Raw genomic sequence first — 27127 nt, 5'->3', positions numbered from 1 at the left:
AAAGAGTCGGACACGACTGAGCAACTGAACTGACTGAGGTCTCGCTAGGAGTAAAGAACTGGCCTGCAAACGCAGGAGACATGACAAGACGTGGGTTCAGTCTCTGGGTTGGGAAGGTCCTCTGGAGTAGGAAATAGCAACCCACTCTGGGATTCTTGCCTGGGAAATCCCATGGACAGAGAAGCCTGGTGGACTATATGTGGTTGCAAGAGTCAGAAATGACTGTAGTGACTTAGGATGCATGCATATAGGTTAAATAATAAAGGACATTCTCCTTGAAGAGACTTAATTGACCATAGCTACTATTGACAAAAGAGTCGGACAGGACTGAGCGATTTAGCACGCAGGCGTTGGTCCCATTGGATCCCAAGGAAACCAAACACTCGGAGAAATTTATTTGTAATTTTTATTTTACGCCCTTGCTCGCATGGACAAGAATATCTGCAAAATCCAGGGACTAGCGCACGATGACATGTCTTAGATGTGAGCGGTATGCAGATGACGTTGGGGCTCTGCGAAGCGGGAGAGGGGGGCCGCGGCAGTGAGGGTGGAGGCGGGGCGAGGGCGGGGCCCACTGCGGGAAGGCGGGGCGGCGGCGCGCCCCCGTCACAGGTTCTCCATCAGCCAGTCCAGCAGCTGCAGCCGTGTGACGTTGCCCGCCGCCTCTTGCAGCTGCCGCTCCTTCTCGTACCGCAGCACCGACTGGAGAACCTCACCTACGCTGCGCCCCTTTTCCACCGCGGCTGCCGAGAGCTGAAGTAGCTGAGGGAGGGAGAGAAAGCGGAAGTCGAGGAGGCAGAGCCGGGACACTCGCTGGCTAGTCTGACAAAGTGGGTTTCATTGCTCTTCATTTAAACGACAACCCCCTGTCCGTAATATGGAAGGTGTCCCACAAAGATAAAGACTTCCTGCTTCCAGTGGCTGTTTGGTCAATGGTATTCATGCCTTCTAAGGATTCTGAAGTTCTTAAGCTCACTGTAACATCATAAAATGGGCTCCCATCACCGTACAGAGACCAACACGGACAGGAGAGAAAGAGCCATAGGACAATGTAGGTGCTGCTTTCTCAGCCCCGTAGGCCAGAGGACCCTGGGATGATAGAGCAGGAAGGTGACTCAAATATGCATTCAGCCCCCATGGAAATGTTGCCCCGAGAGGTGACGGCTGTCAGTAATACAGTGCCAGAAATTAGCGGAGGCACTGCTCATACCCAAGTCTCTGAATCCTATGTTAAATTCTCTTCCCAGGCATAAAATGAGAAAAGCCCAAGCAAGTATTCTCATATGAGCCCAGTATATTGCATTCATCTGGAATCCGTGTGGCAACAAATGAACCAGCTTTCCATTTTGTGCGTTCTGCTGACTATGAGAAGTTCAAAAGGCAGATTAACAGGCCAAATACCAGGTGCTTTTTCAGGGGACATTCCAGGCAGAGACTGACGTGCATAAGGATACTCTTGAAACATGGAAAGACAAGTCTCCACAAAGAGGAGACAGAACGAAGACTCATTGTACAGATGGTCATTGTACAGCTAAACAATAATACCAAATCCAAAATGAAGACTAAATAGATGGAGATGAGTAAGGAAACCCAGGAAAACCGAAGACAGAGCAATAGAAATTAACCGTATTGAACAGTGTAAGAGATAGAACAAGTGAAAGTGAAGTTGCTCAGTCGTGTCTGACTCTTTGTGACCCCATGGACTGTAGCCCACCAGGCTCCTCCATCCATGGGATTCTCCAGGCAAGAATACTGGAGTGGGTTGCCATTTCCTTCTCCAGGGGATCTTCCCGACCCAGGGATCAAACCCAGGTCTCCGGCATTGCAGGCAGATGCTTTTAACCTCTGAGCCACCAGGGAAGCCGCCTTCAAAATGATTCAGAAAATAGGCAGAGTTCAAGGGCCTGTGGGACAGTTCCAGGGGGTTTTACATTTATGACCTTAGAGAACAGAAAGGGCAGTGCAGAAATATATTTAAAGAAATAATGCATGAAAGCTTCCCCAGTTTGCTAACAGATACACAGACAAATTCAAGAAGTATAGTGAACTTGAAATATGATGAAGTAATTCACTTCAAGACCTATCACCATCAAATTGCTGAAAACTAATACTTTGGCCACCTGCTGCGAAGAGCTGACTCATTTGAAAAGACCCTAATGCTGGGAAAAGATTGAGGGCAGGAGGAGAAGGGGACAACAGAGGGTGAGATGGTTGGATGGCATCATCGACTCAATGGACATGAGTTTGGGTGGACTCCAGGAATTGGTGATGGAGAGGGAGGCCTGACATACTGCGGTCCATGGGGTCGCAAAGAGTCGGACACAACTGAGTGACTGAACTGAACTGAAAGAAAAGGGGAAAAGATCTAAAAGTGGCCGGTGACAAATGGCACATTATACATGAGGGAACAGCAATACCAATGACAGCAAATTTCTCATCAAAACCCACAGAGGACAGAGGAGTGAAACAGCACTTTTTAAGCACTAACAGGAAGATCTGTCAAACCAGAATTCTATGTCCAGCAAACGTATGCCTCAGGGATGAAGGGCAAATAAAACTTCAGATTAAATTAAGATAATTCATTGCCAGAAGAATGCGTTCTGTTTCCTTGCACAAAAGGAAAATGGTATCAGAAGGAAACTGGGAACATGAGGAGCAAACCAACAACAACAGAAATGGTAAAAATCTCAGGATAAATGATGAACGATTTGCCTCCATTCTTTAAAATATGTTTTATGGTTGAAAGCAAAAATAATATTGCCTAAGGATTTTAGGCAATTGAATTAAATAGATTTTAGGCAGCTAATTACATAAAATAATGGCAGCTCAGGCAGAAGGGTGAAGGGCCCCATAGGGCAGGAAGATTTCTACATTCTAGCCTAAGTGGTCACTGTTGACTCTAAGTAGACTCTGACAAGTTAAGTATGTGTATTGTGGTACCCAGAGAAACCACTAAAAAACTACACAAAGAGATATAGCAAAACACAACAGATAGATCAAAATGGAACACTGAAATATGTTTAAAAATAACCCAAAAAAAGACAATAAAAAAAACAACAAAAAGGAAAAGCAAACTAAACATAACTAACTGTTCAATCTCTGGGTTGGGAAGTGGGTTGCCATCTCCTTCTCCAGAGGATCTTCCCAACCCAGAGACTGAACAGTTAGTTATGTTTAGTCTGCTTGCCTGTGGGGTCTCAAACAGTTGGAGAACGACTGAGTGACTAACAGTTTCACTTGGCTTCTCCCTGCTAGACTCCCCTGCTTTCCCAGCTGTGACAACAAAATACGTCTCCAGGCATTGCCAAATGTTCCTTAGGGGCAAAACTGCCTCCAGTAGAGGACAGTGGAGTTAGGCGAAGGTTTATTTGATATGACATCACAAGTACAAGCAATGAAGGTAAAAACTAAACTAGATGTCATTGTTAAGAACTTCTGCTCTTTGAAACACTCCATTAAGTAAAAAAATAAGCTCCAGACTGAGAGAAAGTATTTACAAAATATATATATATCTGGTGAAGGACTTGTATCCAGAATACATCAAGAATTTTTGTAACTTTCTAACAACCCAGTCAAAGTATGGGCAAAAGATTTATAATTTACATAGACAACTCACCAGAGATTATATATGAATGGCTTATCAGCACATAAAAAGATTCTCAACATCCTTAGTCATTTTAATGTATGTATGTCAAATTAAATCCACAATCAAAACCAACTATAACAGTTATAATAAAAACAGAACAGAATAATGTTGATGAGGATATGGAGAAATTGAAATCAGTGAAATTGCTGGTAGGAATATAAAATGGTACAGCCTCTTTGGAAAACAGTTGAACAGTTTCTTAAGAAATTATACTTACCATAAAATGCAGCAGTTACACTCTGTCACCCAAGAGAAGTGAAAATGTATGTATGTCAAATTAAATCCACAATCAAAACCAACTATAACAGTTATAATAAAAACAGAACAGAATAATGGAGAAATTGAAATCAATGAAATTGCTGGTAGGAATATAAAATGGTACAGCCTCTTTGGAAAACAGTTGAACAGTTTCTTAAGAAATTATACTTACCATAAAATGCAGCAGTTACACTCTGTCACCCAAGAGAAGTGAAAATGTATATCCACACAAAGACTTGTATGTGACTGTTCATAGAGGCATTAATTACAATAGCAAAATAATGGAAATAACCCCAATGTCTATTAATTGGTAAGTCGATAGAGAAAACATATACAATGAAATTCTATTCAGCAATAAAAGGAATGAACTGCTGATGCATACTGCAACATGGATAAACCTCAGAAACCTTATGCTCATAGTGGAGAGCCAGATGGGAAAGGCTGCACACTGTATAACTCCATTATTTTCCAAAATGAAAGGCAAATCTGTAATGATAGCAGGTTGATGGTTACCAGTGGCTGGGGGTGAAACTGAGAAACATAGCCTAGAAAATTCTGAGACAGAGAAATAAGGAGTCTCTAGTCCTATGAGATCATGGCATCTGGTCCTATCACTTCATGGGAAATAGAAAGCTTAGGGAAAAAACAAAGACATATAGGTATTTGGAAAAAAATAAGACTGAATCCCTATGTCACACCTTGTATAAAAATGAATTCAAAATGTATCAAAGCCTTAAACTTTTTTAAAAAAATCATAATTGTACTAGAGGAAAGAACACATGGGGAATGTGTTCTTGTAGTGGAGAATGTTTTCCAAAATATGAGACAAAATCTAGGAAAAATAAAAGATAAACTATCATATTTGATCACATAAACATTTAAAATAATTCTTCATGGCAAAAATAACAAAACGAAACATCAATCAAAAGTCAAATGATTAATAAATCATATGTAACATCACAAAGGTTATTTTCTTTGTATTATGTAAAACTCTCACAGATCCATAAGAAAAAGACCAACAACCTAGCAGGAAAAAATGGGCAGAGTTTACAAACAAACGATTCATCCATGAAAAAGGAAATTCAAAAACAGCTCTTAGGAACTTCCCTGGTGGCCCAGTGGCTAAGATACTGAACTTCCAAGGCAGCGAACCTGGGTTCGATTCCTTGTCTGGGAACTAGATTCCATATGCCACAACTAAAAGTTCACAAAAAGGGCTCAGTGCAGCCAAATAAATATTTTTAAAAAACAAAAATGGCTCTTAAACACATGAAAAGATATTCACCCTCATTCCTAAAAAGATAAGTGCAAAATAAGGCAACACTTGGCAAAGACCAAAAGTCTGGCATGGACCCGTAGGTTAGGTACTATGCGGGAAACAGGTGCTCTCATTAGGTGTGCGAATTGGTGCACCCTGGAGAAGGAAGTGCAACCCATTCCAGTATTCCTGCCTGGGAAATCCTAGGGACAGAGGAGCCTGGGTGGGCTACAGTCCATGGGGTTGCAAAGATTCAGACATAGCAACTGAACAACAAATATGTATTAACTTGTATGCTGCATAAGCAGTTTTGGAAAGATAAACAAGAAATTGATCAGAATGGTTTTCTCCAGGGAGGGCCATGGAATGGGGAGACAAAAATGAGAAAAAGTCCTTTATTTTAATTGTGCATCTTTTTTTATGTGTGCCTTTGGATTTTGAAGTATGCACATATTACCTGTTCAAAAATGGATACAGGGACTTCCATGGAGGTCCAATGGTTAAGACTCCTCACTGTCAATACAGGGGGCCTGGGTTCCATCCCTGGCCAGGGAGCCATTATCCTAAATGCTGCAGGGCGTGACCAATAGTTTTTCAAAATGGATACAAATTTGTTTAAAGGAACTGGGCTCATGGATATGCTGGTATTACCAGATTTAATCACCAGCATTAGCATGAAAATAGTTGCCTATATTAATTAAGTCTCTTTCCAAAAAAAATTCGCAACTCATATTTACATAATTTCTTTGATGTATGCGCCATCCAACTTTTCTTAAAAATAATGCTGCTGCTCAGGACAAATCTACTCACTAGGTGACATTTGCATGTGCTGTTGCCCATGTATCCCACTCTTTTCCTTTAAGAAAATGTGTGTGTATGTAGAAGGAAACCTGAAAGTCTATTGTCTCATTCTAGAGAATTGTATCATAGACATTCTAATTCAAAATAATCTAAAACCAGAATGTATTATGATTGTTACATAGGATGAGGTTGACTTAAAAGATGGTTTCAGAACAAAGCCTGTTTCACACACTGTACATGTGAAAGCTATACTTGTTTTTAGATTTTTTAAATTAGTCTAAAACTTTCCTGAACATTGGCTCCTCTGCTCATTGCAACTTACAAAAATAATTTGGTGGCTCAGAGAGTAAAGAATCTGCCTGCCATGCAGGACACCTGGGTTGGATCCCACGGTTAGGGAGATCCCCTGGAGAAGGCAATGGCAACTCACTCCAATATTCTTGCCTGGAGAATCCCATAGATAGAGGAGCCTGGCAGGCTAGAGTCCATGGGGTTGCAAAGAGTCAGAAACGACTGAGTGACTAAGCACACACACAAAATAATTTGTTTTACAGACTGGAAAAACTGTGAACAGACAGAACTTGCCAAGCAAGTACTCTTCGGGATAAATCTAAGATTGGATCTCCATGTTCTGTCCTCTGGCCCAACATGGAACAGGCACACAGACCAACTGGGGGTTTTGCTAAAGGTTCTGATTCAGTAGGTCAGGAGTGGAGCCTAAGTTCTGCACTTGCCAACGCTATTGGTGCACAGACACGCAAGGAACAAGCCTACAGAGTACTGTTGCTGCAAAAGGAGCAAGTCAACAGGAGAGACAGTTTCTCGTTTAGGCTGAGTGTAGCCTGTTCTGTGTGCAGTACAGTCCTGGGTCTTCCTGGTCATCAGATACACCAAGTAACCCAGTTACAAGCGCTACTAACCCCACGCATCAAACAGAGAAAGCCTCTTGCTCCATATCCTCTGGTTTCTAAGAAGATGAATGCTTTTTATATAACCCCGGCCTCTGGTGCCACCTCCTATTACTTAACTGGTATTGTTCCACTTCTCTTAACTGAGAGGAGGTGATATTGGAAAAACAACAGGAGCCCTGAGAGACAGACGGGGAGAGAGACCGCGTGTACTGGGGCTGGTCTCCGAATTCCCCCGCATCAGCATGCAGCACCAGCCACATAAATGAAAGTTTCCCAGACTCAAAACTCCCCCGCCATGAGCAGTTTTGAGGCCTAAACTGGGAGAAGAAAGGAGGTAGAAAGCACATTTACCTTTATCAGTAAGAACAATAATAAGCTGATTTTCTGTCTGCCTTATTCTTTAGTCTTACTCATCAACTGTTTCAGAACTTAGGGTGAGGGGAAGAGGGATGCTATTTATTGAATCCCTTCAAATCCCCAGTGGCTCCTAGATCACCAGCAGGAAGAGGTATGATAGGCTTGAAAACACCGTGAATCTAAACCCTTCGCCCCCAGCCAACACATCCCTGGGACGCTTCCCAGCATCTCCTTTCTCATTCTTTGGCCAAAGCTGTCCTACCCAGGGTTCAGTCTGAGCCCAGACCTTACTCTGATTCTTTTACCAACTCACTTGGAGGCTCCTTATTTGTGCATTCCCATCTAGATACACAGAAAGAAAGAGGAAAAAAAAATGTATATATTTTTTGACACACCTTTGACACACCTCTTATTGGGCAAAATCTAGTTTTAATTTACCCATTGGGTAGGCTATGAGTTTTAAGCTTTGAATGTTTACTGTTCCCATCCTACCTTTCTTGGGGCTATCTTCCCATTTAGAAAGAAAAAGCACTTAAAACCCTAATTGATCCTAATCAATCTTCCCCAAACCCCTGGCTCTACTGCCTTACCTTCTCCTGGATTCCTTCATTGTCACCGGAAAAGTACAGAATAGGGACGTTGAACTCAGAGGCAGCTACCCACTGAAGAACGGCTTGGAGCTGCTTGTTCGGCACCGTGTCAGTCAGGTTTTGGTTGCTGACGATCACTTTGGGTGCTGTGCACCCTTCGGGGGGCTGTGTTGATAGACTCCTCAGTTCGTTGTGGATAGCCTGATAAACATTCTGTAGGAGCGTCTCTGCAGGCCCTGTGCCCTTGGTGGACAAACACTCGTATAAACTCTCTGGGAAGGCTGATGTCGGCCTGCTGGCATCCCCGGACTTGTCATCTCCCAGTTCTGCCAACGGAGAGTCACAGGACTTGGCAATGATGAGACACAACTTCATCACTGAGTCCATCAGATGGTCTACCAGCTGCCCGTTCATGTGGCCATCAAGCTTGTTAGCCACCGTCTTGGTGAGCCCTGCAAATGCACCCCCAGGCTCATCACATTCATTTAATTTGGTGGGAGAAGGGGTGACAGGTCTTTCACACTGGGGGCTGTTGTCTTCCTTGGTTGCCTTGGGATCACAGCTATGGTCGCTCTTGAAAATGGTCTCACTGAGCAAGTTCCGGATAAAGTTGAAGAAAACGCTCATTAGGTCCTTCTTTTCCACTTCTTCTGGGTCAGCACCCACTTGGGAAGACTGGAGGCTGGACTCATGGGAAACGGCCGGGGACTTAGGGGGACACAGGTTGGAGGTGCCAGTAGCTTCGAGGAAGCTCTGTACATCTGTGTTTCCTCCCTGGGCCAGGTGGTACTGGATCAGAAGCAAGGCAGACACAAGCAGGTCCTTGGCCCAGGAGTCCAAGTCACACACCAAATTCTCAGGTTTTTCTGGGCACTGCATAGGGAGGCTGCAGTTGCAGGGGTCAAAAGGGAACCCCGGGGGAAAGTCCGGCACAGGTTTATACTGTCTTTTGGGAGTTACGAAGGGTGAGTCCTGGAAGCATGCTGATATGCCTTCCTTCTGCTTGTTGTTGTGCCACAGGGTCAGCCCCTCTTTGATAACGTGTTCCCCCAGAGTTTCCATACAGGACTTCTCCTTCTCAGATTTGGGCATGGGGGTGCATACTTTCTCCCTCACTTTACCTTCTGATTTCCTGGAGGTGAAGTTGACGTTTCGGTGTTTAGGGTCACCCATCCCTTTCATAGAGACTAGGGAGTAACTTTCAGACTTATCCTTGGTTTTCCTGACTGTCTCAGGGGGTTTCTTGGCAAATATCACCGAGTAGAGTTTCCCCAGCATGGCGTCCATGATGTCCGTGGCCTTCTGGCTTCCATGAGAGAAGAAGCTTCTTTTCACGGCTGAGACAAATTCTGTGTCCGTCATGAGGGTCCCTGTGATGTTGTGGACGTTCTTCATGAAGGAGTCGATGAGGTCGGAGACCACCTCTTTGGCGTGCTTGATCAGGACCCTCTTCAGTATGATGGTGGCAATGGTTGTGTCCTTCACCTGGATCTTCAGGGTCTTCATGATGGAGACCATCATGTCGGACACCACGCTGTTGGCATAGGTCATGATCCCTTTACTGATGGAAGTTGTGAGGTCATCGGGCCTTTCGTGCCCTCTGAACATCTTTCTCTCTGCTGGTAAGGTCCTTCCTCCCTCTTTGGCATCGCCTGCGTTATGAGATTCGAACACTTCCTTGTAGAAGAAAGACTTCTTAGAGCCAGGCCTGTCGTCTGGACCCCTGCCTCCCTTGGTGCTCTCCTTGATCTTCAAAGTGCTTTTGTATTTTAAATTTGGGGGGCTCTGAAATGTCCCCGAGGCTTTGTCACCAAAGCCTGGAGCCTTATCCGATGGGGTGTTTTTGGAGCATGCAGTGACGGTCTCATTCACCAGCTCCGATGCCACCTTGCTCAGGCTCTTGTTGGGTGGGGGCTCATCCCCCATGTATACTGATTGGTGGACACACCTGTTCTCAGAGCCGTCAATCCTCTCGTTGATCTCCTTGCGGGCCATGGCGATGACAAGATTTGTGAGGCGGTTGGCGTAGAAGGAGACTTCATCTATGGAGCTCCCATTGCCGGTGTGCGTGCCGGGGCCCTGGGACGGGTTCTGTCTGTGACTCATCTCAAAATGCAGCCTCCCTGGACTGCCCCTGGAGGTGGTGTTGTAGTGGTCCATGCAGAAACCTTTGCGCGGGTCTCCTGGGCTGAGCATTTCCCTGCCAAGTGATGATTCTCCGGGCTTGAACCTAACGTCTTGGAATCCTGCTGTGCTTTTTTCCAGGTCTCTGCGGAGCCAGCTGAGCACTCTGATGGGATCGTGTGAGGCTTCCTTAAAAATAGACAAGGATTCATCCGACTATAACAAAGTAAAGACACAGGATATTCAGGACAACCTCAAAAAGCAGTCACAAAAATGATCGCCCCTCTCACATCTCAACTCCTCACCCAACAGATGGAAGCAATATTTACTGAGTGCTCACTATATATGAGCCTAGTGGCTATCAGTAAAGAATCGGCCTGCAATGCAGGAGACCAGAGTTCAACCCCTGGGTCGGGAAGATCCCCTAGAGAAGAAAATGGCAACCCATTTCAGTAATCTTGCCTGAGAAATCCCATGGACAGAGGAGCCTGGAGGGTTACAGTCCATGGGGTCGAAAGAGTTGGACACGATTGACTAAATCACCACCACCACCTACTATATGTCAGGCACTGTTCTGAGTACTTTAAAACTAGGGCCGCATTTAATATTATTCTGTGTGTGCACATGTGTCCTCAGTTCATGTCTGACTCTACAAGCCCATGGACTGTAGCCCACCAGGCTCCTCTGCCTGGATTTCCCAGGCAAGATTATTGGAGTGGGTTGCCATTTCTTCCTTCAGCAAATCTTCCTAACCAGGGATTGAATTTGCATCTCCTGCATTGGCAGGCAGACTACCACGGAGGCACCTAGAAAGCCACTATTATTCTGGCATTAAACTTAAATGCTAGCTTTCTTATTATCCACATTTTAACAGAAGAGGAAATTGAAGAACTGAGGGATTAAGTTAGTTACTTACCAGAGGTTACACAGCTAATCACTGGTGGAGGAGGAGTTCCAGCTGGACCAGTGACTCCTAAGATCCTGCTCTCAGCCACTGTACTGTGTCACCTCTAACAACACAGATCCTTAAGATCTGACCCTCATCAGCTACAGAGTTCAAATTTGACTAAATCAGATTTTTCATCTATTGCTATTAATTACTATTTTTATGGTTGATCTGTTTTATTTAGGTCTCTTGTGACAAGTATAGGGCTTCCCTCGTGGCTCAGATAGTAAAGAATCTGCCTGCAATGATGGAGACCCGGGTTCGATCTCTGAGTCAGGGAGATTCTCTTGGAGAATGGAATGGCAACCCACTCCAGTATGCTTTTTTTTTTAATGTAATTAATTTATTTTTTATTGGAGGCAAATTATTTTACAATATTATATTGGTTGGTTTTGCCATACATTGACATGAATTTGCCCCGGGTTTACATAAGTTCCCCCTCCTGAACCCCCCTCCCACCTCCCTCCTCCCTTTATCCTCCCTCTGGGTCATCCCCGCATGCCAGCCCCGAGCATCCTATAACATACATTGACCCTGAACTAGTGATTCGTTTCACATATGACAACATACGTGTTTCAAGGCCATTCTCCCAAATCATCCCACCCTCACCCTCTCCCATAGAGTCCCAAAGACTCTTCTATACATCTGTGTCTCTTTTGCTGTCTCGTATACAGGGTTATCATTTGCATCTTTCTAAATTCCATATATATGTGTTAGTATACTGTATTGGTGTTTTTCTTTCTGGCTTACTTCACTCTGTATAATAGGCTCCAGTTTCATCCACCTCATTAGAACTGATTCAAATGTATTCTTTTTAATGGCTGAATAATACTCCATTGTGTATATGTACCAAAGCTTTCTTATCCATTCGTCTGCAGATGGATATCTAGGTTGCTTCCATGTCCTGGCTATTATAAACAGTGCTGCAATGAACATTGGAGTACACGTGTCTCTTTCAATTCTGGTTTCCTCGGTGTGTATGCCCAGGAGTGCGATTGCTGGATCATATGGCAGTTCTATTTCCAATTTTTTGAGGAATCTCCATACTGTTCTCCATAGTGGCTGTACTAGTTTGCATTCCCACCAACAGTGTAAGAGGGTTCCTTTCTCTCCACATCCTCTCCAGCATTTATTGCATGTAGACTTTTGAATAGCAGCCATTCTGACTGGTGTGAAATGGTATCTCATTGTGGTTTTGATTTGCATCTCTCTGATTATGAGGGATGTTGAGCATTTTTTCATGTGTTTGTTAGACATCTGTATGTCTTCTTTGGAGAAATTTCTGTTTAGTTCTTTGGCCCATTTTTTGATTGGGTCATTTATTTTTCTGGAATTGAGCTGCAGGAGCTGCTTGTATAATTTGGAGATTAATCCTTTATCAGTTGCTTCATTTGCTATTATTTTCTCCCATTCTGAAGGCTGTCTTTTCACCTTGCTTGGCGAATCCCATGGACAGAAGAGCCTGGCAGGGTACAGTCCATGGGGTCACAAAGAGTTGGACACGACTGAGCAACTAACACTTTCACTTTCATTACAAGTATAGTTTTCAAAATATCAGAAAATTCAAGGACAGTGGTGCATAATTAATCACTTTGCCAGGCTACACAAGCACAATCTTGATATGCTCAGTGGCTTCCAGTGGACTGCTGGGGATGCTTTAGGTTAAGACTCTGATTTGTAAATGAGGAATTAATATCTGTGGGACAATTTATTAGTTTTGAGTGAATGCAGAGTCTTTGGTGGATGCTAGCTGTGCTAAGCATATGCACACGTTTATATGTTGACCTAATTTATAATCTTCATTTGCACATAGGCTAAAATAAGAATGTATGTGAAAGTGTCCTGCTGCTGCTGCCCTATTTACCATCAAATGTAAGGGATCACTGTAAGTATTGGAGTTACATCTCTCTGAGGATAACCACAAGTACTGCTCATCTTTAAAGAATAATTTGGTATTTTAAAAGGGGAAAGGGGGAGGTGGTAGGGATTGGGAGGTTGAGATTGACGCATATACACTATTAATACTATGTGTAAAATAGACAACTGATGGGAACATACTATATAGCACAGGGAACTCTACTTAATGCTCTGTGGTGACCTGAATGGGAAGAAAATCCGAAAGGGAGAGGATGTGTGTGTGTGTGTGTGTGTGTGTGTGTGTGTGTGTGTGTATGTATACACACACATATATATGCATTAAGTGCTAAGTCACTTCAGTCTTGTCTGACTCTGTGTGACCCTAAGGACTGTAGCCCTCCAGGCTCCTCTGTCCATGCGAGTCTCGAGGCAAGAATACTGGAGTGGGTGGCCATTTCCTCCTCCAGGGGATCTTCCCCACCCAGGGATTGAACTCACGTCTCTTGTGTCTCCTGCATTGGGAGGCGGATTCTTTATCACTAGAGCTACCTGGGAAGCCCTGTATATATATATATATATATATATACACACACATATACAGATACATATATACATATATACACACACACACACACACACACACATATATATATATACAGCATCTCACAGCTAGCACATGGTGGGGGCCAGGATTCAAATCCAGTTCAGACTATGAAATTGGCACTCTCCACCCCTACAGTCAACAGTCTACTTACTGTAATGTCTGGATGACTTGGGAAGAAGACAAAAGCAGCTGGACCTCTACAGCCTGGTTTAAGCTGCTTGTGGGCCACAGAACTTGGTTCAAAGTCCTCTAAATTGTTCTCCTAACTTGAATAATAGCTACTATAAGAAAATTTGTACTTGAGTAGAAAACTCTGCACAATCTATTAGCATACTCCTCCACATTTTCTGATTATGATTCTCTTGGAAATACCTGATAACTCTGGAAACTATAGATAACTATTAGCAATGCAGTATAATTTTTGTCTACACACGTTAATTCTGACCAGGAAAGAATTACTGACTTTCTCTCCCACTTTGGAGGATGTCAGTTTTACTTCCATTTGCACAGTTCATTCCAATACTCCCGATCTACATACATATCTCTTTTTTTTGGACTCTCCTTAGAACTGCACCATTAATGAATTAAATAAAATATCATTAATAAGTTAAATAAAATTTTTCAGGAGTCTGTTTTATGTTTATAGGTGAGTCATTATTTCACCTTTCTCCGAAAATGATCTTTTAACAGTTTTGCAAATCTTTGTCAAGATGTCCAACAGATTTGCTTCACAGAGGTGAAGGTCATCATGGGAGTACTTTCTTGGCCCCCCCAGAGATGGTGTTTTAGGAGCCATTTTAATTTTCCTCTCTACTAATCTAGTTTTCGGTTTTCATTTTGGTCCTTCGACAGCCAGCAATCATTGGTGGCAGCAATGCTTGAGAAGTTTGGTTTTATTATCTCGCCACTTGGTGATTTCTTTAATGGATTAGTGGTTTATAGAGATCTATTTACTGTTGATGAGAGACAACAGAAAATCTACTTGGCTAGTATTTTTTGCTCACGTTAAGGCCCAAATCAGCGTGGAACTTTGTGCCCAGCTGGAAGGAGCAGGGATCTTTACTCTCTGGGCAGGTGAGTTTAGTTTTGCATCTCTGACCCGAAGACTCAGCACAGTGTCTGCTCCAGTCACTCATTACTGTCTCTCAAGTCCAAGTCTATCCTTTTGGTCTTGCTTTGTGACTCTGCAGCTGGACCCTTTAAACATTTCTCCTTGGGTGACTGGCTGTGTTGGCAGAGGGCACTGGGGGGGCGCTACCTGGTCATCACAGGAGGGAGGGGCTTCCCTTCTGGCCACCTGTGTCTTGAGTGTCTTGAGCACACTGGGATTCAGGTTGCTGTCCTGCTGCAGGGCACGCTCTCCAGGGAGATCTGAAGCAGCCTTGGTTGAGGGCAAGGGGACTTTGTAAAGCCTTAACTTTCTTCCTCATTCACTCCTTCAGCCTAGGGTTAGTAGCTGCTTTCTGCATTCACCACTTCTGGATCTCTTATTAGAATCCTCTTTCACAGCTTTTAGTAGTTAACTTAGTTAAATACCTCTTACTGAGTAGTTTTTTAGTATTAAATTACTGACGTGGTTTCCCTTTTCTGACGGGATTCTGACTTAACAATGCCTGATACTAAGTAAGTGTGGAATAAATGTTTGTTGAAGGATGAGGGCAGAACAATATCACTTAGATGAGAGTTTATAATTCTGAGAATTTTGAGGTATCCTACACATATATAAACTTTGAGAACGTTTTGTTTGAGTCTCTTTCTGTTAAAAGACTAAAGTTTTATGACTGTTATACATGTTTTTTTTTTTTCATTAAATGTGGCATATTTCTCCTACTAAGTATCATATTATAAGATTTTTTACCCCCCAAAATTACACATGGAATTTTTTTGTTTTAAAGGAATTCCTTTTCCCCCCAAGAATTTCATCTTCAAAAATAAGAGGTGGTGGGACGTCCCTGGTGGTCTGGTGTTTAAGATACTGCACTTCCACTGCCGGGGGTATGGGTTTGATACCTGGTCAGGGAACTAATTCTTTTTGGTAATTACCCATAATGTTTCACATAACAAAAACAATAAGCCTGTTGTTGTTGTGGCTTAGTCGCTCGGTCGTGCCCGATTCTTTGTGACCCCATGCTGCAGCCAGTGTGGCCAAAAATATGAAGGAAAAAAAAGAGGTGGTGGTGGAGAGAATAAGGCTACTCTTAATGGCACCCCACATATTCCCAACTCTGTATTTATAAGGAGGCTGACCCTTACCATTTTCCAGTCTTGGGGTTGACCGTCTCCGGGGGAATAGACGTCAACTTTGCATACTCCATTTTGGCTTTGTAACCAGTCAACCCTATCCGACATCTGGAAATAGAAAAAAGGAGAAGGATCATCAAAAGGGCTAGTTTCGTGGAAGTGAGGAGTAATAAGACAAATGGCTGAGATTAGGAAAACAGGAGTGATGCTCTCCACAGACATCTGTCCTGAGAGTTACTTCAGACCCACTGAACTCTGGACCTCTGCATTCTCAGCTCCAAACCACAGAAAGGTTTCCTTAGAACATGTATCTCTAGTGCAAGATCAGAGGCTGGTGTCTTCTAGAGGTGCTTAATACAGATTTGCTTGTGAACAAACCTGAGCATATTCTGTGTCCTAGCTTGACCACCCTCTCACATCTTGGATTTTCAGTATATGCTCGAAGCTCAACTTGATCAAAATAGAATTAACTGACTTTTCCCTCTCTGCTCTTGCCCCACCAACATTTCTAAGTAATGTAGGCTTTGTTGTAATTGATTTCTAGAGGACTAACTTACTTATATTAGCAGTAAGTCTAGGATGGCTTCCTTAAGAGTAATCCCTCTTCCAGTTAGTCAGAAGTCCTGGGGGAATTCTCAGCCTCCATGGTTCCGCCAAACTTCTGAATGGCAAGAGAAGGGAGATGTCTTATGCACCATCCAAAGGGCCTTGGAGGTAGTGATGTCCTGGCTGATGTTGGTTTTTTCATAACCATCCCAACCCTTTGCTCTATTTCCTAATTTCTGTCATGGCACCACCATCTACCTGGTCTTCCAGGAAGCTGATCGTTATTTTACATGTATTCTCCCATCCCAAGCCTTCCTCTAGCTCCTGCTTCTCCCTTTTCCTATTTGTAGTCATTTTTCTTGAAAGAACTGCTTATGCTTACTGCTTTCACTACTTCATCTCACCAGTGAGCACCAACCCCTAATCCATGGGGGTTAGACTGTGGGCTCAGTCTCATCGACTTTCTGCAACACTGCATCTTATCTGATAGTTCTTGGAAATGTGACTAATTATTATACTTGCCCACCGATAACCTACAAGTATGAGAAGCATTGCTTTGCCCTCTTTTGTCAAGTCAGAATTCCATTTTCAGGCTTCCTCACTGAAGTTTCCTTTCTTTTGTTGTTAAGTGTTGCTTAGGCCTATATTTCTCAATAAACAAGGTGGAATGAGATGGCCAATGTTTTTCTCCTCAGTGCCCCCAAAACATCTTTGTGAATAGACACACATATTCATATCTTGTTTTTTAACAAATACACTGGCTTAAAATTCTGTCAAAATAAAGTCCAAAAGCTTATCTTAAATTTTTTTAACAGTGAAATTATGTTGTATAAATAATTGCTTGAAATAAATGGAGCATTGTTCGTGATTGAACGTCTGGTTAACTGAAAATATTTGCTTTAAAGGACTTTAGGTTTTATTTGTGGAGGGTAGACATCTCCCCCATAAACAAAACCAACACAACTCAAACATAGATTATACACAATTTAAACTTATTTATATGTGAGTTTCCAGGTGGCTCACTGGTAAAAAAAAAATCCAGTTCAATCCCTGGATTGTGAAGATCCCCTGGGGAAGGAAGTGGCAACCCACTCTGGTATTTTTGCCTGAGAAATCCCATGGACGGAGGAGCCTGGTGGGCTACAGTCCATGGGGTGGCAAAGAGTTGGACACAGCTGAGTGACTGAACAACAACAATAAGTGCATTTATTATTTTCGTTGCACAAAACATTATGGGTAATTATTAAAAAGAAAATACAAGATCTTTCCAGAGAAGGCAATGGCACCCCACTCCAGTACTCTTGCCTGGAAAATCCCATGGATAGAGGAGCCTGGTAGGCTGCAGTCCATAGGGTCACTATAAGTCGGACACGACTGAGCGACTTCACTTTCACTACTTTTCACTTTCATGCACTGGAGGAGGAAATGGTAAGCCACTCCAGTGTTCTTGCCTGGAGAATCCCAGGGACGGGGGAGCCTGGCGGGCTGCCGTCTATGGGGTCGCACAGAGTCAGACACGACTGAAGCGACTTAGCAGAAGCAGCATAAGATCTTTCAAGAGCTACCTGTTCACGCTCCCAAAAGGATGTGGACTTGTTTTATACCCCAATCACTAACTTAGGTCACTGATCTGGGGAAAGAACTTCTTTCACTCTTCCTTACACTGTGATACAATAGATTCCTTGAACAAGCCATGGGCTTTACATTGTGATTAGACCTTAGAAGGATCTTGCTTAAAAACCCTGAATCAACTATTTTAAAATACCGAATCGGAGAGACTAATCCTCAGAGAACCTTATTTCACTGGTTTCAGGGTTTGGAAACAAGTGGATAAAACTTTCTTTTTTCTTGTCAATATTTATTTGACTGCACCAGGTCTTAGGCTTCCCAGGTAACTCAGTGGTAAAGAATCTCCTTGCCAAAGCAGGAGCAACTGGAGACATGGGTTCGATCCCTTGGTTTGGAAGATCTCCTGGAGGAGGGAATGACAACCCACTACAGTATTCTTGCCTGGAGAATCCCATGGACAGAGGAGCCTGGAGGGATACAGTTCATGGGGTCACACAGAGTCAGACACGACTGAGGCGACCGAGTATGCTTGCACACACGAGGTCTTAGTTGCAGCATATGGGATCTAGTTCCCTGGCCAGGGATCAAACCCAGGCCCCCTGCATTGGGAGCCCAGAATCTTGGCCACTGGGCCACCAGGGAAGTCCCAGCATTGAATTTCTTAAAAGCTCCTTGGTGATTCTAACGGACACCTAGAATTGAAAATCCCTGGGCTTATATGGAGAGATCCTCTCTGCAACAGACTTGCTAGCTCCAGAAATACAATTGTTTATTCTTTGAAACACTTTTTTCTGAGATTTTGTAAGCTTCTTGGTACCTTATTTTAATGTTTTTTTAAACCCCTAACAATAAAGTTTTTACTGTCTATGAAGTTAAACCTTGTTTTGTCTCTCAGCAGCTCATTGTTTTATGTAAATATTCATATGCTTGAATCATCACCATGAATTAAGAAATGGAAGGCACTGTTCCTGGGCCAAAGAAACAAAAGACTTAGAAACAGGTTGCCTAGACTGTTGACAGTGCAAGTCTCTTAATCTCCGATTTACATTTCATCTTAATGCATGGCTTCTAATGGAACATGACAATGTCAATAGGATCTACTGATTTATTTAGGCTACATGCTCAGTTGCTCAGTCTTGTCTGACTCTTTGCAACCCCATGGACTTCAGCCCACCAGGCTTCTCTGCCCATGGGATTTCCCAGGCAAGAACACTGGAGTGGATTGCCATGCCCTCCTCCAGGGGATCTTCCTGACCCAGGGATCGAACCCACATCTCTTGTGTCTCCTGCATTGGCAGGCGGATTATTTACTACTAGCGTCACCTCAGTTCAGTTCAGTTCAGTCGCTCAGTCGTGTCCGACTCTCCGCGACCCCATGAATCACAGCACACCGGGCCTCCCTGTCTATCACCAACTCCCGGAGTTCACTCAAACTCATGTCCATTGAGTCGGTGATGCCATCCAGCCATCTCATCCTCTGTCGTCCCCTTCTCCTCCGGCCCCCAATTCCTCCAGCATCAGAGTCTTTTCTAGTGAGTCAACTCTTCGCATGAGGTGGCCAAAGTATTGGAGTTTCAGCTTTAGCATCAGTCCTTCCAATAAACACCCAGGACTGATCTCCTTTAGAATGGACTGGTTGGATCTCCTTACAGTCCAAGGGATCGAGAGTCTTCTCCAGCACCACAGTTCAAAGCATCAATTCTTCGGCGATCAGCTTTCTTCACAGTCCAACTTGCACATCCATACATGACCACTGGAAAAACCACAGCCTTGACTAGATGGACCTTTGTTGGCAAAGTAATGTCTCTGCTTTTTAATATGCTATCTAGGTTGATTATAACTTTCCTTCCAAGGAGTAAGCGTCTTTTAATTTCATGGCTGCAATCAGCATCCGCAGTGATTTTGGAGCCCCCCCCAAAATAAAGTCTGACACTGTTTCCACTGTTTCCGCATCTATTTAGGCTATACTGCACAATTAAAAAGCAGGGATGAAAATGAAGAACAGAAAGTAGGGAAGTTGTGTGGTCACTTACTCTTACTGAGGACAGGTTCTGAGATATGAGGAAAGCTCTGGATTAATTTCTTGCTGTCTTCACTATTCCTAAGTTTACCCACCCCTCCTTCCATGAAATATAAGGAATCTGCAATGGAAAGACACAAATAAAAATGACTAATATTACTATGAACTTTATTACTCTCATTACCAAATGATTTTGACCTATTATTTTTCACAAATGATGAGCACAAAATGATATTCACATTCAAAGTACAGATATCATTCTTACAGTCTCATGGTTCCTACATGACAATGAGAGAGTCATTTCCTAGGCAGGTTGATAAGAAGTCCAGGGGTCCCCAAGGAGAGAGGGGGGTCTGGAATTCTCAAGGAGGAATAAAGGACAAACTTTTTTCCCCTCTACATTCCTTAGGATTATATAACGATAATGTATCCTGCTTGAGGACAGTCTCTGGAAAAAACCTTCCTGCTAATCCTGTTATCTTAAAATGTAAATTATGGGAGTAGGTCTAATGAGGTCTTTACAACCTCCAGACATTCTTTTGACTCATTGTAATAACTAATTGGAGAGTGTATAACTCCATTGCTAACACTAGCAAGGGGGTACTCTTTCTGCCCCTTCTGATGTCTATGTCAGAAGCTTTCTCTATCCCTTTTATGCTTTAATAAAACTTTATTACACAAAAGCTCTGTGCAATCAAGACTCGTCTCTGGCCCCAGATCGAATTCTGCTCCTCCAGAGGCCAAGAATCCCAGCATCTTTTCGTGGTTCAGCAACAACCTTTCAACAACAAGTGTTTTACCATCTGACCAATTATTTCTGAAATGACTATTGTTCTTCTCCACTTTCCAATCATTGGCAGACAGACTTATTTAACAGCAAGGACGCGGAAAGTTTTCAGCTAATCTCAAACTTGGCTTGAATAGGAAGTGAGAAGCTCAGTAACTAGAATGGAGGGTAAGTGCCCCGAGCTGGTGCGTCTCAAAGCACTGTAAGTTCTCCTCTGAGGAGTCAGAGGAGTGAGTCCTTTTGTGACAAAGGGAACTCACAATTAATGTCAAAATCAGCTTCCAGACCAATTATCTTCCTTATAATTGTCTGCTGAATGAATAAATAGATGAATACTGCCTATTGCTAATTCTGGATACCTCATTTTTTCTTTCTTCCTTAAACTGGAGAATCTGAAAAAAAGAAGTGACTTGCTCATGTTTGACAGGGTGGTAAGGCGTTCACAAATCTTGACTCCTTTTAATATGCTCACCCCAGAGACTTACTGAAGGTATAAATATTTATCCAATGATTTATTAATGGATCTCCCAACCCAACAATAAAAATGAATCAATTATCTCAAAGGTGCTCTTATAATTATTTCACACTTACTCGTTACATAGATTCAGCAAATACTTCCACCTACATATGTCCAGAGGTTTTTATTCTATTTTCTATATCCTCTGCATGTTTGTTTGCATCAATGAAGTTTGTTTTAGACTTTAAATTCCCTAAATTGTCCTGGATAATAGTGTATATAACAAGGTACTTAAATGCCTTTTGATGGTAGTGGTATTGACTTCTAAATATGTACACATGTCTCATAATGAAATGGAAAAGAGAAAAAGAAAATCTAGAGATTTGAGTTAATGAGTGGATTCATCCATTTCCTAACTTCAAAGTGGGTGAGTAATATCCTGGAATTAAGTGGAAAATAAATGAGAGAAATGACGCTGTTATCTATTAACTTTGATGAGGAAAGAAGGCTAACTATACACAGTGTGAAGATAAATGGACCTTGAGAATCATTTATTGTAACATTCTCATTTTAAAGATAAGGAAAATGACACCCATAAAGGGACTATTAAAACCAACCAATAGATTCATTGAGATATTTACAGCTCTGCAGGTTAACCTTCTGGAAGCTAAGAATTTTTCCTATGGCCAATAGGGGGGCCCAATGGAACAATAGAAGGACTGACCTAAAATGTTCCTTTAAAATGTCAATGTGATTATCACCTCAGTGGTAACTGAGGAGTGCAAACCATGAATGCCAGCCAGGGAGGCTTAAATAATAGAGGGGCTTCATTATGGAGCTGTATCTCAGACCCTAGTTCCATCTCAGGACATGTTTCCTGTGTTCGTCATAAGCAAGAGCTCCTGTTTATTCAAGGTTCCTAAGCTCGCAGAAATACTCAAATTACAGGCAGCGTATGTGAAGCTTTTGCAGAGTTGAAAGGTATCTGATCAAGTTTTGAAATTTACTAGACCACTTTTGTCAGACTTTATTTTTTTGGGCTCCAAAATCACTGCAGATGCTGATTGCAGCCATGAAATTAAAAGACGCTTACTCCTTGGAAGGAAATTTATGACCAACCTAGATAGTATATTAAAAGGCAGAGACATTACTTTGCCAACAAAAGTCCGTCTAGTCAAGGCTATGGTTTCTCCCGTGGTCATGTATGGATGTGAGAGTTGGACTGTGAAGAAAGCTGACTGCCGAAGAATTGATGCTTTTGAACTGTGGTGTTGGAGAAGACTCTTGAGAGTCCCTTGGACTGCAAGGAGATCCAACCAGTCCATTCTAGAGGAGATCAATCCTGGGTGTTCATTGGAAGGACTGATGCTGAAGCTGAAACTCCAATACTTTGGCCACCTCATGCGACGAGTTGACTCATTGGAAAAGACTCTGATGCTGGGAGTGATTGGGGGCGGGAGGAGACGGGAATGACAGAGGATGAGATGGCTGGATGGCATCACCGACTCGATGGACATGAGTTTGAGTGAACTCTGGGAGTTGGTGATGGACAGGGAGGCCTGGTGTGCTGTGATTCATGGGGTCGCAGAGTTGGATATGACTGAGTGACTGAACTGAACTGAACTGAGATCACTTTTTATTACTAATTTTAAAAAAGGAGAATATACTCTAATATGTTTTTCTCTCTCATTCCCTTTCTCTAAATGTGAAGCATACAGTAGACACTCCATAAATTTGGCTGTTGATGAAATCAATCTCACGCGATTTTGTTTAAGGATTAGAAGACTGTCTCTGTGTGTATCTTTTTCTCAGTGGTACCATTCAGTGTAAAGCTTTCCTGTGGATTTCCTATATTTTCACTTTCCCTTGTTAATAACTTCTCCCTCCATTGCCCTGTTAGTACAGATGTTTTCTCCACATAGCTATATATATTCTGCCTTACCCTATATATACCTCTGCTATATATATTCTGTTGTCTAGCCAAGGAGTCAGAAATAAGAGGATGAAAGTGGATGAGAATTGGGACTCAGAGCAATACTAATCTGATTTTGCTATTAGAGCGCTGGAAAAAATCAAACAAACAAACAAACAAAAACAAAGAAAATCTACCCCACCCCCAACTTTTGGAATAGTCCACACATGAATAGGAAAAGTCAGCAGGTAGTCAAGCTTCCAGTTAGATCATGAAATTGAAAAGCAGACTCCCTCATGTCTGCAAAAGTATGGCCAAGAAGATCTAGTCCATCTGAAACAAAATTTAAACTTTAACAGCAAAGATGGTAGGTAGCTACCATCTACTATCACTGTGCTGAAGGAGAGGCTCATCTATTTCCAGAAGATCCTGACGTGACATTAACTGGGACAAGAGGGAGGTGCAGTTGAATGTTAAGTTACCCATTCCTTGTCACTGAATTCTCCATTTTAACCACAGAAGATCAGAAAATGGGCTGTCTCGTCAGTCCAGTGGGATCTCCTACCTCTGCAGCACTGGAAGAATGAACCACAGAAGACTCCAGAAGATAATCTTAAAGTCAACAAAGATGCTGGGATGCTCGTGCTCAGCTCAAGATCTTGTTTCCTCCCCCAGCCTTCCATGTACCTCCCCCTTGCTGGGACTGGGGAGTGACATCAGAATCACGGCTGGTGATATCACTGCTTCTATAGCAACAGTGGTGACACTGCCAGAAAGTGAGTGGTCCTCAGACAAGGGGAGGGGCGAAGACACACTGCAAGGCCCTGACGCTCAGTTTGGAAGAACTGGGCTTGCTTTCTCCAGACTGATTTTCTTGTTTAAGTTTCTACTTTTTGGTAGGGAATATGGGAGGGGGAAGGGGCTTCCCAGGTTGGCTCAGTGGTAAAGAATCCACCTGCCAATGCAGAAGACCCAGGCTCCATCCCTGCCTCGAGAAGATACCCTGGAGAAGAGAATGGCAACCTACTCCAGTATTCTTGCCTGGGAAATCCCATAGACAAAGGAGTCTGGTGGGTTACAATCCATGGAGTCACAAACAGTTGGACATGACTGAGCACACACACACAGGAGAGGGGCATAGTTCATGCCAAGGGGCATAGTTTATGCCAAGTTTCCTCCACTAAAAAGAACAATAAGTATTAGGCAGCATCACATCCAGATGGGTGCAGAGAAAAAAGAACTGAGGGTCTACTAAATTTTTTATGCAAAGCCCATGGAATCACTTCATTCTGTGGGATCCAACTTGGACTCTTAATTATAAGCCTCTTTCATTAAAAAATCATTCTGAGATAGTTTGCCTAAACTGATCACCTCTGGGTTATAATAAATGTGAGGTCAGAGATATAGTAGTACTACAACTCTTGACCTGAGAAAACAGTACTGAGATTAACTGGACCAACAGCATTTAGCTGGCAAATTTCTAGGCTTGAGGAGACTTTGTTCCTCGTACATTCTCTTTGGAACGTTATAATACCTTCCGTTCTGTTCAGTCGCTCAGTCGTGTCCAACTCTTTGTGACCCCATGAATCACAGCACGCCAGGCCTCCCTGTCCATCACCAATTCCCAGAGTTCACCCAAACTCATGTCCATAGAGTCGGTGATGCCATCCAGCTATCTCACTCTCTGTCGTCCCCTTCTCCTCCCGCCCCCAATCACTCCCAGCATCAGAGTCTTTTCCAATGAGTCACTCGTTGCATGAGGTGGCCAAAGTATTGGAGTTTCAGCTTTAGCATCAGTCCTTCCAATGTTAGGTACGCTTAATGACTCTCTGAGCATGGCAATAGGGTAAAGATTAAAATTGTTAATACGTTTTAAAATGACTTACTGGTTTATTACAAGCTTCCTTCAACAAAGTTATGTATTGATGACCTTTTATATTATGTTTCAGTTTCTTTATCTTTAAAAGAAATTTGGCTTCTTGATCTCTTAAGAACCCTTCCAGCTCTGATATTCTGTGATCCTGTGTGTTCGTTCAGATGCTCAGTCATGTCCAACTCTTTGGGGCCCCTTGAACTGTAGTCTGCCAGGCTCCACTGTCCATGGGATTTTCCAGGCAAGGATACTGGAGTAGGTTGCCCTTTCCTCCTCCAGGGGATCTTCCCAACCTGGGGATTGAACCTGAGTCTCTTGTATCTCCTGCACTGGCAGGTAGATTCTTTACCACGGCACTAAGATCCCTTCCAGCTCTAACAGTTTATGATCCTGACACTTGAGTGGTATGTAAACCGAAAGCATGTACACAGGCATGGCACTTTGTAGCTGACAAGGCACCTTCACATCCATGTCATCTGATCCTCACAGTAACGTTCTGAGGAAACAGGACAGGTGTTCTTTTGCCTGTTCACCAGGTGCAGAATCTTTTTTTAACTTTTATTTTCTTAACACCAAGAACATTTTGTATTGGGGTATAGCTGATTAACACTGTGATAGTTTCAGGTGAATAGTGAAGGGACTCAGCCATACATATACATGTATCCATTCTCCCCCAAACACTCCTCCCATCCAGGGAGGCAGGTGTAGAACCTCACCCAGTTCACCACACATACCTGGTAGGCTAGAACTGGGCTCTAATATTCTGACTTTTAAGTGGAAGATCTTTCAACAGTATCATGCCACCTTGAAACTAGTATTGAGCATATTGTTTGACTTGGAGATGAAATATAGTTGACAGTAGTACACAGGTGTTAGGATTGTGACTGATGACAGTGGGATCTGTCAATTTACCAGAACCAGGAAACTGTTTCTATTCATATGGACTCCAAAATCAAACATTAGCAAAATGTAAGTGCTGAGTGAACACAGGATGAAGCCATGAAATATGAGTGCAGCATTAGGAAACATCTTTGATATAATCAAGTTACCTTCCTCTTCCAATTCACTTGGTAGATGACAGGTCAGTAAGTAGTAGGGGGGTGAGGCAGAGTGGGACCAACCAACCTTGCAAACCTAGGAACAAGCCACTTCCACTCACTACATGTCTTTTGTTCATCCTGGCAAGGCACCCTCTTTTCTTCCTGAAAACACAAAGCACTGAAGAAATTACCAAGTCTGGAAAGATTCCCCCAAAGGAGCTTGTTTTCTGATATGCCCTAGGTAGATGTCTCAGGATATGTTGCTGATCGCTGTTCTTATTCCAGGATCTTGAGAGGCTGCCACGAAGAAAGGATTTATCTTCTCTTTCTGGAATTTCGGCAAGCTCTAAAAACTACTTTCTGGAACAATGCAAACTCCCAAGGATCCACAATTAAAAGAATATTACACACCCGTTGCTCTAGAGAGAGCCATCTTGAGTTTCTTCTTAGAAAAATGTGCAGATGGCGTGTGCGAACCATGTCATGTCCGACTTTGCCACCCCATGGACTGTAGCCCGCCAGGATCCTCTATCCATGGGGATTCTCCAGGCAAGAGTGGGTTGCCATTTCCTCCTCCAGGGGAGCTTCTCCAACTCAGGGATCAAAGCTGTTTCTCCTACAGGTCTCATGCACTGCAGGCGGATTCTCTACCGCTGAGCCACCGGGGAAGCCCTACTAACTTTTACAGGACATTTCGGGAGGTTCACAGACTTCTGGAAACCCGCTCCCGTGTCAGAGTCCAAGTTAAGAATCCCTGGATTCATGTCGGGTGGTGAGATAAGGGCTTTGGTAAATCATAGTACTTAAAACACAGGTGGAATGATACAACACGTCAGGGAAGTCGTCTCCGAGGTCACCCACGAGCAGAGACTCGAGCTCGTGACACGCCGCAGGAAAAGGGAACAGCAAGTGCCAAGGCCCGGGGGGACGGAACTTCATCCTCCACGAACGCATCCTTCCTCACGTGTATTTCTCTCCCTCACCTTTCCTCTCCGCGTCCCCGCCCTTTCCAGTCCCCTGAGGCCCCAGCTCTCTCCTGGAAAAGCTTCCAGGGCTCAAGGGCCGCCCCAGAGGACACTTTCAGGAAGCGATGAACTGAGCTGCTGCCCTTGACCAGGTCTGCGGTTTACTCTGAACTTCAGGTTCCTCGATACTCCGACGTCACCTTTACGGTCAGCTCCCGACATGGAACTCGGATCTCAAGACTCGCCTCTTTTCCCCGCCTTTCCTCCCGGTCTCCCTCACATCCCTCAACCCCTTCCCGCGGTTGCCTACGCGCTCTTCTGAGCCACCGTCCACCCCACCCTCCGACCCGCCCCTTTCATTCCAG

At 43.3% G+C, this 27127-nt stretch overlaps 1 protein-coding gene across 2 annotated transcripts; it reads right to left on the bottom strand.

Annotated features, from left to right (window-relative positions):
- Window positions 1-428: 428 nt before the first annotated feature.
- AKAP3 (A-kinase anchoring protein 3) lies at window positions 429-27080 on the bottom strand. Of its 2 annotated transcripts, none has more exons than XM_055395255.2 (4): window positions 25807-27080; window positions 15606-15701; window positions 7822-10161; window positions 429-762 (listed from the first exon to the last, which is right to left on the bottom strand). In XM_055395255.2, exons 2-4 carry the CDS (start codon window positions 15699-15701, stop codon window positions 607-609), a joined length of 2592 nt encoding a protein of 863 aa, XP_055251230.1. In that variant the 5' UTR covers window positions 25807-27080; the 3' UTR covers window positions 429-606. The 2 variants fall into 2 exon arrangements, with proteins under 2 accessions (XP_055251230.1, XP_055251232.1); XM_055395257.2 differs by having other exon boundaries at window positions 7822-10134.
- Between the last annotated feature and the right edge of the window lie 47 nt (window positions 27081-27127).

Source organism: Moschus berezovskii, chromosome 6 (assembly GCF_049115385.1).
Source record: "Moschus berezovskii isolate FMDL1 chromosome 6, NW_MosBer_1.0, whole genome shotgun sequence".
Lineage (NCBI taxonomy): Eukaryota > Metazoa > Chordata > Mammalia > Artiodactyla > Moschidae > Moschus > Moschus berezovskii.
This window is presented reverse-complemented; position numbering and strand designations above follow the sequence as displayed.